The sequence below is a fragment of the Nannospalax galili genome, unplaced genomic scaffold, assembly GCF_000622305.1.
Source record: "Nannospalax galili isolate Female #2095 unplaced genomic scaffold, S.galili_v1.0 scaffold298, whole genome shotgun sequence".
In the NCBI taxonomy this organism is placed as follows: domain Eukaryota; kingdom Metazoa; phylum Chordata; class Mammalia; order Rodentia; family Spalacidae; genus Nannospalax; species Nannospalax galili.
The window spans coordinates 663,935-678,207 of NW_008344488.1; the positions used below are offsets into that span (position 1 = coordinate 663,935).

Consider the following 14,273-nt stretch of genomic DNA (forward strand, 5'->3'; position numbering starts at 1 on the left):
CCAAATATCTGTTGTCTCTAAGAAACATATCTAGGCAGCAAAGAAAACAAAAAAGTCAGTATCAAAAGATGGAAAACAAACTACCAAGTAAATGGCAACTACAAAGAAACAGGCATAGCTATTTTTAAAGTATACTTTAAACCAAAACTAATTAAAAGAAATAAAAGAGGACACTACATCTTAATAAAAGGAATAATTTTGATAAATTGTTCTTGATAGAAGACATAACAACCTAGAGAGATGGCTCAGTGGTTAAAAGCATGGGCTGCTCTTGCAGAGGACCTGGGTTCTGTTCCCAGCACCCACATTGCAGCTGTTCTTAACTAGAGCATCTGAGAATGTGATGCCCTCTTCTGGCCCCCATGGGCACTGCACACACACATGCACTTACATGATTACAGGCAAAACACTCAAACACATAAAATAAAAATTAATAATAAAGAAGATAAAACAATTGTAAACATTTATGCACCAAATATTGCAGCCCTGATTTCATAAAACAAACACTAAAAGATATAAAAAGCCACATAAGTCCTGACACAATAATAATGGGAAACTTCAACACCCTGCTCTCAGGTTTAGATAGGTCTTCCAAACTAAAAATAAGAAACTTCATAGCTAAAATACACTATTGATAAACTCAACAGATTCATACATAATATTTCATTCAACAGGGAATACACATCTTTCTCAGCAGCACATGGAATCTTCTCCAAAGTCAATCATATCATAGAACACAAACCAAGTCTCAAAAAATACAAAAATACTGAGATAATTCCTTACCTCTTAACATACCACAATAGAATAAAAGCAGAACTTAACAAAAGAAACTATAGTAACTACAAGCATAACTGAAGAATAAACAATGCATTTTTTAATGTAGAGTAGGTAATCCAAGAAATCAGAGAGGAAATTTTAAAAATTCCTAAAGACAAAAGATAATGAGAACACAAACCATTAGGAAACAGCAAACCCCTTTCTATATTAACTTTAAATGTCAAGAGTCTTAAAAGTTAAGGCAGTCTTAAGTTTATAGCTTGTAAAATGGGAATAATGCCTACCTCATACAGTTGTTGTGGGGACTGGAGATGATATCTATAAAGCATTTAAGGTTCTTGAAGAAGGTGCTATATATATATACAAATAATATTAAAGTAGGCTTATTAGTTTATCTTTAAAAGAAAAGTATATAGCATTGATCTGGAGCTGTTGCATTGTCTTTGGGCCAGGCCTATGCCATGACAGGCAAGGGATGAACATTCATGGTAAATGAGACCACTCTTCTTGTGCCTGCAGCCCCTCACCTCTCCTCCCCACCAGCTGGTGACCTGTGGAAGGTAGGGCTGTGATATCTGGCTAAATCTTGCTTCCCCTGCCCTATTGTTGTGGTCAGTCCTGTGACACAGCAGGTGTTCCTCTTCTTTGCTGTGCCCTTTCACATCTCTACTGATCATTCCTGACTGAGACGGGGAGAGGGTCACTCTGCTGCACCATGCACCCTCCTGACCACCAACCACATACTGCGTGCCTCTATCTTGGATCCTTGTGGTGCTCTCAGAGTGCACCAAGCCAACCTTCAAGGTGCCACTGCTCCTTGGCACCCCTGCTCCTGCTGCCTCTTGGGGCATGTGTACTTTGCTGTATTTTAGGCCAGTTGGTGGTAGCACATGCATTTAATCCCAGCACTCAGAGGCATAGGCAGGTGGCTCTCCTTGAGTTTGAGGCCAGCCTGGTATACATAGAAAGTTCCAGGCTGTCTGGCATTAATTGTTCACATTAAATACTGGTTGTTCTTAAAGAGGACCCAGGCTCAGTTCCCAGCACCCACATAGCAGCTAACAACCATCTGTAACTGCAGTTCCAGGGGGTCTGACACCTTCTTCTGACCTCTGTGGGCACTGCACAACACAGGTGTGCTTACATACATGCAGGCAATACATTCATACACATAAAATTAAAATCATAAATTTTTTAAAAAAAATCCAAGACATCAATAAACAACCTAATGATGCACATCAAGGCTCTTGAAAAATAAAAAGCAGCCAGTCCCAATCCCAGGAGACAGCAAGAAATAATAAATGTCAGGGAAGAAATTAATGAAATTGAGACTAAAAGAAAAATAAACAAAATCAACCAAAGAATTGGTTCTTTGAAAAAAAAGTAAGATTGACAAACCCTCAGCTAATTTGATAAAAAGGGAGGAGACACAAATTAATAAAATTAGAGATCAAGTATGTTATTACAACAGACTCCAATGACAGTATTAGAGACTACTTTGTAACTTATATTCTTAAAGGCTGGAAAATCTAGAAGAAATAGAAGCATTCTAAATGCATACCATCCACCAAAATTAAAGCCAGAAGATATAATTTAAGTAGATATGTTGCAAGCAATGAGAGAGAAGCAGTAATCAAAAGTTTCCCCCTCAAAGTAAAGGGCAGGTAGGACAGATTCACTTCTAAAGTCTATCCAACTTTCAAGGAAAATCTCCTATCAGTTCTTCTTAATTGGTTCTACAAGACACAAAGCAAGAGAGCATTACCAAATTCATTCTATAAAGCTAGTATTATGATACCAAAATCAAGGAAAGACACAACAGCAACAACAAAACTACAGACTAATTTATTGGATGAACATAGATATAAAAATTCTCACAAACTGAATTCAAGAACACATTAAGATCATACATTATGACCAACTGGGCTTTATCCCACAAAGCAAAGTTGTTTCAGCATACATAAATCAATAATCATAACACATCATATAAACAAATTTAAAGGACAGAAGCCACATAATCAAAAAGACATTTGACAAAGTTAAACGTACTTTTGAGATAAAGTCCCAAAGATGTTAGAAATAGATGAAATATAGGTCAAAATAATAAAGGCTATATATAGCAAAACCTGTAATAACATCATATTAAATGGAGATAAACTAAGAGCATTTTCTAGACAATTTTTAAATCCATCCAAATTTCATGAAAATAAATGTATCTCCATTTCACAAAAAACACTGAGTCATAGCCGGGCGTGGTGGCACATGCCTTTAATCCTAGCACCTGGGAGGCATAGGCAGGCAGATCTCCGTGAGTTTGAGGCCAGCCTAGTCTACATAGTGAGTTCCAGGACAGCTGGGGCTACAAGGAGACTCTGTCTCAAAACAAACAAACAAACAACAACAACAAAAAATCAGAGTCATGTATGAAAAAATCTTGATTATGCAATAGTATAGCGAACACTTGATACCAATCATTATAGTGGAAACAGGAGTGTTGTTATATAGGACAAAACCATTAAGAACTTAATACGCAAATTCTAAACTTATGATTTCAGAAAACAAGGGAAACAAATTAGAAAAGAATGATGGGTATCCAGCAGGAAGGAACCGATCCACTCAACCTGCCATGTCCTCAGTAAATTATCTTCTGTTTTTCCCTGGCCATAAAGGTATGGAATTGAAGGGCTTGGAAGCTCTAAACAAATGCCACTTGTCTGGAAGCTCTAAACAGATGCCACTTGTAGGCAACTCTGACAGTGTAACACAGAAATCACCCCAATGTGAAAACACAAGGGAACTAGTCAAGATGGCCCTTTCTGTGTGAAATTCAGCTTATATGTACAATAGCATTTTAAAGATTTTTTTTAATTATATATTTTCCCATATGTATATATGTCTACCACATGCATGACTGATGCCTGGGAGACCAGAAGGTGTCAGACTCCCTGGATTGAATTTACAGATAGTTGTGAGTTGCCATGTGGGGCTAGACGCATTGAGCTAATTTTCCAGCTCCACAGAGACAAGCATTTTAGATGAGCAGTTTGCAGTTCACCCCAAATAGCAGTCATCTCTTAAGGTTTTCTGCTATGTACTTCATGAGATGTCTACAGGCACAAATATTATTCTTTGTACTCTTCTCAATATTAAATGTCCTGAAGCCTATGTGTTTCTTTGGAATGAGGCCGTGTTTCTAAAGGCACACTGCAGTATAAACATCAATGGGGTAGAGATGGACCTGGTCAGTTATATTGTACACTCTCAGGGCCAGGTGGCCAGAGTACAGGAATCCACCTCCTGCTGCATAAAATGGGTATACCCCAGAGTAGATTTCTGGGATACAGTACTTCAGGTTCTTCCGTAAAGGCACAGCATTGTGGATCATATCACCTATAAACAAATATTCAGCTTTATACTTGGGTAAGCTATTCAAGTAATTTAGCATGTTATGAGTATTCACAAAAACATCATCATCACCCTTGAAAATAAACTTGGTATCTGGGCAAGAAGTGCTCACCCTCCTGAGAAACAGCACTTCCTTCAGAGACAAGCTGAAGAACGTGTCTGTAGTTCTACATGCGAATGCCCTGATGCTTCTCACTCTCAAACTTCGGCATGTCTGAAAAGTTGAGGTGTTGTTGCCTTCTGAAGGCATCCAGCCCAGCAAGAAGACTCTCACTACTGCCTGGTTTCCCGCATTGCTTTCTTTGCCTTCTGGAAAAATATGGAGGGACTTAATCATCAGCAGTAAAAAGGGTTTCTTTACACATTTCTTCGGTTGATCTGTAAGTAGGGAGTAATTTCAGCATCTCAAATACATGAGAAAGCCTTTTAAGCTGTTGGAAAACTTTTCAAAATCTTTCACAGCTAACATGACTCTCAGGTCAGATTTACAAGAGTTCAGATGGTTTGTGTCTGCAGAACCATACGCATCTCCTGCCTTATTGGCCAACACGCTCAAAATGGGGTTGTACTGTTTGTTCAACCTTTCTTGTTCTTTGTTCCAATATAGCTGGAGACGGCTGAATTTCCTCCAGAACCTTCCTTCCGGTATTATTACTTTCCCCTTTCCATCTTGGCTCCTTCTTTTAGAGACTTCTACAATCAAATAAATGGAGATATTTGCCATCAGCAGGATGCCCAACTTTATTCTTTGACATGCAACACTCATTTCTCCTATCCTGTCTGGGAACAGCTCTAGCAGGCAGGAGACTGGCTACACGCACATCCCAGTCACATGTATAGCTCAGCACAGGTTATTCTCCATGTGGAGCACTTGGAAGGGTAGCAGGTTGGCAGTAAGGACCTCAAAACCTCGCTTACTGCACATATGACAATACTCCATTTTTCCTTCCTTGAGTAAAATGGGGTCTTATTTTGCAGTGCTGTCAAACTGTCACTGTTCACCAGCTGTAACAAAGCACACCAGGAAAAAAACTCAATAGCAGTTTCACATCCAAAACCTCAACAGACTTCCTGGAAAATGTTTTCAGTAAACAAAAATAAACAGTTCAATGGGATTATCTCTTTGTTTCTTTTAAACCCCAGTGAACACACCTTAGGGGGAAAAATGCATTTGTTGGGGTGAAATTTTACTCAAACCTTCAAGGGCATATCTAACAGTATGGTGCTTCTTTGATAACAAGAGGAATTGTCTTAAAATGTCACTGCTCATGTCTTCCCTTCCATGAAAACCACTGGATCCACAAAGTGGCAAGCACCTCTCTAATGAAAGGTCTTTTTGAAGAATCTGAGGTTACTGGTCATCTATGGTTTTATTTTTTGGAGGAGGCACGAAAAGACAATTACTTTAGCACATCTTATGTGTCTACATGCATATCATTAATACATGGTTATATTTATAGAACAGAATCTAATTAAGATGCTAATGTAGCCAGTGCCACATGGCACAAGCTTTTAATCCCAGCACTCAGGGAGGCAGGTGGACCTCTGTGAGATCCAGGCCAGCAGTAACAAAGCAGAACTAACAAATATCTCAGTTCTCATTAAAGAAGCTCCCTCATGCAACAGAGGGCCAGGATCATAAAAGGTCACAAATGGCCAAAGTGTAGAGATTAAGAGTCTGCAGAACGGTGGTCCTTGAACAGGACTCCCATATAAAACACCACTCACCCAGGGCTCAGGGACCATTGCAGAAGAGGGGCCAGAAAGGCTGTTAAGAGCCAGGGAGGAGGTACATGACCATATGGAAAGAGAGTCCTACAAGCTCCTGGGACCCTGCTCATATGAACCTACAGCAATGGTGTCAGCATGTACAAGACCCATGCAAATTCAAGCAGATAAAAATCCAGCACAGAACTGAGGAAATGGACAGCAAGAGCCCAATCTCAGCTGAAGAAATACTGGCAACTGATTACTGCTGGGTGAAGAAGAACTGATCTTCCTAAAGCAAGTACTCTAGATAGGACCACAAGACCTCAGTAGATGAACTTGCACTGAGGAACATCTGTAGACACTAACTTGACACATTAAGCTTTAACACAAATGACAGAATGTATGAATTGCAGTGGGTGGGGCTATGGGAGGGTGCCAGTGGGGAAGGGGGTATAAAGATGATTAAGATTGGAGGGTGGGTTCAGACCTCCATCAGTGTAGCGGCTCTGATCTCAGCAGACCACCAGAGTGCCAAGTTCTGGCCTCCCTTCAGAGGGCCTGAGAACGCAGGGGAATGCCTGAGAGCCCCGGATACTGCCTCCACATGGTGAAGGCTTTGAGAGGGAACTGGCACTGATTCTAACCACTCCAACAGCTATCAAAATACCTGAAAGCAAATCCTGAATCTATCACTCTAGAGTCCAGCCTTGAAAGACAAAAGAAAAATGAGGAGGAACCCAATAGAGGGATGCTTTTGGAAGCCCTTGTCAAAAAATTCCAATGGACCCTCATAAGAACATTTGATAACTGCCCTGTTCTTTTTTCTAGTTCCCTGTCTAGAACTTAGAATGCTAATTACTCTTGCCTTTAGTTCTCCTTCACAGCTCCTATTCAAGATTCAAGGACTTTCTTTCCCCTTTAGAGATAAGGGTTATGCAATTTGGGAGTCTTTTAGATAGACCCACTGAAGGGGTACTCCAATTGCCTCACCCTGCGTCCCTGTTCAGCATGGGAGAAGCCAGAGTGGTCTGCGTCCCTATTCCCTATTGGCAATTTGGGTAACCTCTTCAGAGGATGGTGTGACAAGAATAAGAGGTAGGAAGTGGCTAGGCAGTTAGGGTAAAAAGACCCCAAAGAAAAGTAGCGAGTTTCTTGGCTAAAACTCACAATGTCCTTGGGCCTCTTAGCAACATACTCTGTTCCAAAAGCCAAAAATGTCAAAAGTATTTGAGAGCTTTTATCAATCCTTAAAAGATTTTAGGGTTACTCTTCAGAGGGGGGAATGTTAGAGTAGCCAAAAGCCCCATTTAAAAACATATAAAAGAAGAAAGAGTATAAGAAGTTATCAGAAAAAAAGTGGTGGGAGATATGGGTGAAGTTGAGAGGGAGTAGGCATGGATTTGTGTTATTTTTTTTTTTTCTTTTTGTCTTTTTGAGACAGGGCCTCCCTGTAGCCCCAGCTGTCCAAAAATAATTTTTAAAAGATGATTAAGACTGATTGAGATGTTCTGTATGAAATACACAAAAACTCAATATAAAATTTTTAGAAAGGATGCTAATGTAACAAAGCAGAATTCCACCTACATGAGATTTTTACATTATAATAAATGTATTTTATGCTCAGTACAGAGTGCACATATGATCCACATAATACGTGCTCTATGGCAGGCTTTGTATTAACTTAGTGGGGTTTCATATTGGTTGGTTGTGTGTATACAATTTCAAAGCAACTGTTATAAGGACACTATGTGTGCAACCTCTAACTGAATGGACTGAACAAATATAAGGCTTCATTTACCCACATGCTCTTGATCTAACCAGGCAGGAGTGAGAACAACGCAGACCTGAACTAGTTAAGTCCTTGAAGTTTCAAATGCCCAAAGTTTGTCTCTGGGCTCACCACCTTTTTTTGGTTTAGGGTTGTTTTGCTTTTTGTTTGTTTTTGTTTTTGAGACAGGGTCCCCCTGTAGCCCCAGCTGGCTTGGAACTTGCTACGTAGGATCTCACAGAGAACCACCTGCCTCTGCCTCCCAAGTCCTGGGATTAAAGGTGTACAGCACCGCGCTGGCTGAGCCAGTCTTAAATCCTTTCTATACCTGTGGTTAATCAAGAGTATTTCTAGCCGGGTGTAGTGGTGGACACCTTTAGTCCCAGCACTAGGGAGGCAGGTGCATCTCTATGAGATCCAGGCCAGCCTGGTCTACCTAACGAGTTTCATGCCAGCTAGGGCTACAGGGAGACCCTGTCTCAAAACACGAGGAAAAAAAACAACAACAAGGGTATTTTTAGCCACGACAGACTCAGGCAAGTCTCACCAATAACATCCTGTTCTCTATTCCTGGCAGTGCTGGTGTTGCTCATCTTGTCAATGCGGCGACACCGGAAACAGCCATACATCATCGATGATGAGGAGAACATTCACGAGAACATCGTGCGCTACGACGACGAGGGCGGCGGCGAGGAGGACACCGAGGCCTTCGACATCGCGGCCATGTGGAACCCGCGTGAGGCGCAAGCGGGCGCTGCCCCCAAGACGCGGCAGGACATGCTGCCTGAGATCGAGAGCCTCTCCCGCTACGTGCCTCAGACGTGTGCCGTCAGCAGCACGGTTCACAGCTACGTGCTGGCCAAGCTCTACGAGGCCGACATGGACCTGTGGGCCCCGCCCTTCGACTCCCTGCAGACCTACATGTTTGAGGGAGAAGGCTCCTTGGCGGGCTCGCTCAGCTCCCTGCAGTCGGCCACCTCAGACTCGGAGCAGAGCTTTGACTTCCTCACGGACTGGGGGCCCCGCTTCCGGAAGCTGGCAGAGCTCTACGGGGCCTCGGAGGGGCCTACACCACTGTGGTGACGGAAGCCGGGAGGCAAACGCGTCCAAATCCAGACGTTCTCAGAGGCTACTTAGCGCACACGAGGTGCAGCCTACCTATCACAGGAGCAATACTGAGCTGGAGATGTGAGCAAGCAGAGGAACAGAGCTCGCGCTGGATCAGCTTTACTTTGTTAGATTAAGTTGAATTATCAGAAGGCAACCCAAGAGGAAGAGGGCACAATCGTCCATTACCTTTTTAAATTGAAAAAAAAAAAAATTCTGACACTGTATTCAAAAGTCTGAACTATTGGGCAAAAGCTTGACTTTTTTGTTGTTGTTGTTGTTTTTCTTTTTCTTTCTTTCATTTTTTTTTTTTTTCAGTTCACCAAGGCATTGGGCACTTTGCCACTACAAAAAGGCTCTGTTTTAAAATACAGAGATGGTAGGTGAACTACTTAGAGTCTGTTGGGGTTGGGGGTTGGGGGGGGGTGTTTATTCATTTAAAATTTTTGCTGGATCATCAAACCTGCAGTAACCAACCCACACAAAAGAACACAGAAAAATTATTCCTCAGTGAAATTAAACTACTTGTTCATAGATGAATGGTATTTCATTTAACCCGTTTTGAGACAAGGTTAAGACCGGCTCAGCCTTGCATGGGGGATGGGTGGGGTGGGTGGGAGAAGGAAGAGACATTGACTTTGTGCTCAAGTTTAACAGCTGAACTAAATGTTGGCATTACAGCTAATCCAGCGACATTGAGTTAAGAGTGCTTCTGTTCTCTCAGCTCTTTATACCCCCACAAGCGTTCAGAAAGAAACCGGAAAAGCTGCCTCTTTTGCACTGTAGATGTCTCTTCCATGTGCCAAATGTGGAGATTAGATGCTACAAACGAAAGCCAAATAAAAAGTATCTGATAAAAGCATGGGTTAGAGGGCTTTCCTAATCTGTGTAAGGTCAATCCAAGGGATGTTTACATACTGTAGATAACCTACTTGAACAAAAATCAGTATTATAGAGAAGAAATGGATGTAAGAGAATTACATGTATGTTTTGTATATTTGTTAATAATTTTGGTAATAAATATGATGTACTGCATCTCAGTACCTTAGCACTTCTTTTAATAAAAGCTAAATAGAAGGGAAAGTCTACTGCAAATTTGTTTAATTACGGAACAGGGAGACAACTTTGTGGTCCTGATTTAGACTGGGGTTTCTGGGATACTGGAGCTGATTCATAACCAGAACCAGTGCCAGAGAAATGTAAGGCTGTGTATTCTGTTTCCAGCACTTATCAGGTGAATGTTACTGTTCAACTTTAAAAAAAAAAATTATTTTACATGTGACTGTATTGCCTGCATGTATGTAAGTGTACCCATATCATGCAATGCCTGCAGGGGTCAGAAAAGGGTGTCAGATACCCTGAGAACTGGAGTTACAGATAGTTGCTAGCCACTACGTGGGTGCTGGGAACTGAACCCAGGTCCTCTGCAAGAGGAGTCAGAGCTCTTAACTGCTGAGCCATCTCTCCAGCCCCTAAACTGTTAATTTTTAAAAAAATATTTTATTATTTTTATTTTATGTTTACCAGTATATTGCCTGCATGAGTGTAAGTGCACCTGTGTAGCACAGTGCCGGCCAAAGTCAGAAGAAGGTGTTAGATCCTCTGGAAATGGAGTTACAGATGATTGTTAGCCGCCATGTGGGTGCTGGGAATCAAACTCAGGTCCTCCACAAGAGCAGCCAGTGCTCTTAACCACTGAGCCATCTTTCCAGCTCCCAAATTGCTAATTTTTAAATGAACACTTCATTCCTCTACTTCTGAAAAGAGAAGCAAAGGACTATTTAGTAATATTAATGACACAGTGATGAATTTGGCCTGTAATTTTCATTTTTTAGTATATATGACACAAACAAGGTTGGATATTGTGTTATTTTATATTTAATTTCCAAATTAAATATGATCAGCTCATTCACTATAGATGAGTTCACAGGAGTTTGGGGCCATATTTTATTCATCTTTCCTTCCCTACAGTAATTAACATAGTATATGGTAGATGCTTACCTGTATCCTTTATAAGCACTAGATGCTTAACAAATCCTTAGTGGTGTAGATGGAAGAGATGTCTTTCTTTGACATTGTGTAACTGAAGAATATTCTACAGCGTCCTTACAACTGAGGACAATTTTGAACAAAACACTTTTCTGAGCATCTAGATTAGCAGTGGCTCTTAAATTTTAATGTGTATCAGAATCAACTGGAGAACTCGCTAAACTACCTCACCCACAGGATTTCTGATTTAGTAGATCTAGAGCAATTTGCCTTTGTAACAAGTTTCCAGGTAATGCTGATGCAGATAATGCAGGGACCACAGTTGGAGAACATCTGGTATATAACTGCTCACTCTCTTTCAAACACAAGAAAATTATTGTTCCGGTTGAGACCCACACAATCACCATAGTTGTATTGAAATCTTCAGTAAAAAAGGTCATTTGTCAGAAATATTCAAGATGGTAACAACCAGGCAAATTCTCATCTTCTGCTTTCTGCACATGAACTTTTACCTCCCGTGAAAGGCAGGCAGCTCTCTCAGCCTCCTTGAGGGTGAAGTGTAATATAAAAATAAGTACATTTAACAAAGCATGTGTCCAAAGTAGTTTCTGCGGCATACTGATTATGTGGAACATGGGCAAATTGACTTCTGTAACTTCCTTTCACAAGCTCTGAGGATAATTTTGTGACTATTTCATTTTGTGTTGCATGCTTTACAACTGGGAACAGCTGTTATCTTAACCACAGGGGGTTATCATGCCCCACATTCTGCAAATGTGGGCCCCATGATACTGGGCATGAAGTGATTAAACAATTTCCTGTGTCTTCTAGTCCCTGGGAGGATGCTTAATAGTGCAACACAGGAAATGTGGGGGGAAAAAAAAGCCCAAAATAGGAGATCCGCTGCAGCTCGTATTGTAAACTGAAAGAGATCCTATCCCTCCAAATGAATTTGAAAAATCCCTTTCTGTGGTCATAAAGAACCATCATGTTGCTCCCTCTTAATACATTGGTTAGGAAATGACCATCACTAAGCAGGTAGTATGCTTGGAGTCTTAAAATTATTCCACTCTTTCTTTGTCATCAGATAAAGTCTATAATTGATCCATTTAGAGGGATATGGACATCTATATGAGTCAATTGATTTCATACTGAGTCTGAAACTATAGTCTGAATGAGAACACAAGCAACGAGAAATTTTTTGAATTAAAAGGGGTGTCTCAACATAGCAGATAGCCGAGACAAAGATGGGATAGTTTACACAAGAATCTATAAAATGTAAAAACAGAATTCAGACAAGTGAAAATCGGTACAGGCATATTGATTAAATGTTGACACAAGTTCACTAATAATGTACAACTAAACCTTGATACCAAAATTCACTGTATATCAAAATAGAAGGGGACTCAAGAACAGCAGAAGCACTGCACAAATAGTTCTCACTGCAGATCAGCTCACTCAGCAATCCATTTGTCACTTTCCTGAGCTAAATAAACTTTAAGAAATTATGTGTATAACCAGGATTTGAAAATCTTCGGTATGACTCTTTAGAAGGGTAACATCAGTGAGTAGACAAAATTAGGTTAAAGGGTCCTCTATTAAAATAATCTACTAATGAGGCATATGTCCCATTATTCAAATTATACCAAATAATGCTAATTTATACTGCATATAAAATCCGGCCACAGTGGTTCTTGCTTTTAGCCCCAGGTTCAGAGAAGCTGAGACAGGATCCCAGGGGCTTGATGGCCAAGTAGTCTAGCCAAATCTATGAGCTTTAGGTTCAGCAAAAGACCCTGTCACAAAAAAATAAGATGTCCTGGAGAGGTGCCTCAGCAGTTAAGAGCACTGGCTGTTCTTGCAGAGGACCTGGGTTTAGTTACCAGCACTCACATGGGGACAGTCCATAACTTCAGTTATGGGTTCAGATGCCCTCTTCTGGACTCTTTGGGCATTGCATGCATGTAATGCACTTAAATACATGTAGGCAAAGCACTCATACACATAAAAAATAAATAAATAAAATGGTGACCAATTCAAGAAAATGCCTGACATCCTCTGCCCTACACATACATGTACACATACACACTGTCACACACATGAACATATATACATAAATAAAACCAAATAAAAATATAATGTAATTAATGCAATACCAGCCCAAAACATGATGTTTCTTAATTATTTCTTCCTGGGACAGAAACCTGGCAAATCCTACTCCATTTCTTTTTTCTCTCTCTTAGTTTTTATGGATGATCAGATGGCTTAGGATGAAGGAGTTTCTTCCAATCAAGTACTTTAGCTATGTGTCCACCTTCTTGATACCCATGACACCAAGGGCTCTACCTCCTATCCCAGAAATCTGTAGATTGATGCTCTACAGTATATACTCTCAAAATCTAGTACAACTGCCCAAAGTTCTTTTCTATTCTTTCATAAGGGCCAGATCCTAGTTTTCCTTTTACTGTTTGTATTTCTCCACCTTCTTTCCTGTCACTTGCTTAACTTACCATTGCTGCATTTTTTAAAATAGTGGTATTTAATGATAACCATTTTGCTATGCTCAAAGATTCTGTGAGTCAGAAATTCAGGAAGGGGACATCAACCCATCTTGTCTGTGTTCTACAGTATCTGGGATCTCCACTGGGAAGACTCCATGTGTAGGAATTTTCCAAGGGTTGGAATTTAACTCATCCAAAGATTTGTTCATCCACATGTCTGGTGGTTGATGCTGGCAACAGCTAGGATCCAATGGAGTAACTGTCATCCAGACCACCTCATCTGGCGGCTTGGACTTCTTCACAGTACAGAGGCTAAAGTCTCAAAGAAAAGATCACAAGAAAACCAGGTAGAAGATGAATCACTTTCTAGACTTCAGAATCGCAAGCCCCCTCCTCCCCCCCGCATCAAAGAAAAGGGAACTTGACTCCACCTCTAATGGGAGGTGTCAGAGCTACATCACAGGAAGAAATAGTATTGTGCCTGTAGTTGGAAAATGCAACCTACTGCATCATCTTTTCTTTTCTTCTTCCATGCCTCTTCTCCTATCTGAGGAATATCTTTTGTTATTTGCCATTTCCTTTCTCTCTTCAACACCCCTACTCTTTGTAGAAAACAAGTTTATTCTATGGATGAATTACTCCCCATAGAAATTCACCCTCATCCTCATCACATGATTATTTCAGAAGTAAATTAGTATTTTAAAAAACACCTAAGAGAACATCTGACATATGACAGGCATACAATACAGCATCTCTTCAATCTAGATAGTGACTATATTTGTCACTCCTAACCCTCTTCACCCCCAAGCAACTCTTCATAGACTTTCTATCTCTATAGATTAATTACACTTTCTAAACTTTTATATAAATGGAATAATACAATATATTTTATCATTTGACTTGACTTCCTTCCATAAGCAACCAATCCTTTGATTTTCATCAATTTTATCATATCAATAACTCATTATGCTATGTTGTTGAATAATATTGTATAGACATACCATAACTTATTTTTT

The 14,273-nt window shown here is 40.4% G+C and overlaps 1 protein-coding gene and 1 pseudogene across 1 annotated transcript in view; one reads left to right on the top strand and one right to left on the bottom strand.

Moving 5' to 3' along the window:
- Positions 1-9,596, top strand: part of Cdh20 (cadherin 20) — a 291,657-nt gene extending 282,061 nt beyond the window's left edge. The window contains exon 12 of the mRNA XM_008840643.2: positions 8,238-9,596. Within this exon, the coding sequence (XP_008838865.1) occupies positions 8,238-8,743 (506 nt within the window). The 3' untranslated portion in view covers positions 8,744-9,596. The remainder of the gene's footprint in view (positions 1-8,237) is intronic.
- LOC103740114 lies at positions 2,607-8,679 on the bottom strand (annotated as a pseudogene).
- Positions 9,597-14,273: the final 4,677 nt, after the last annotated feature.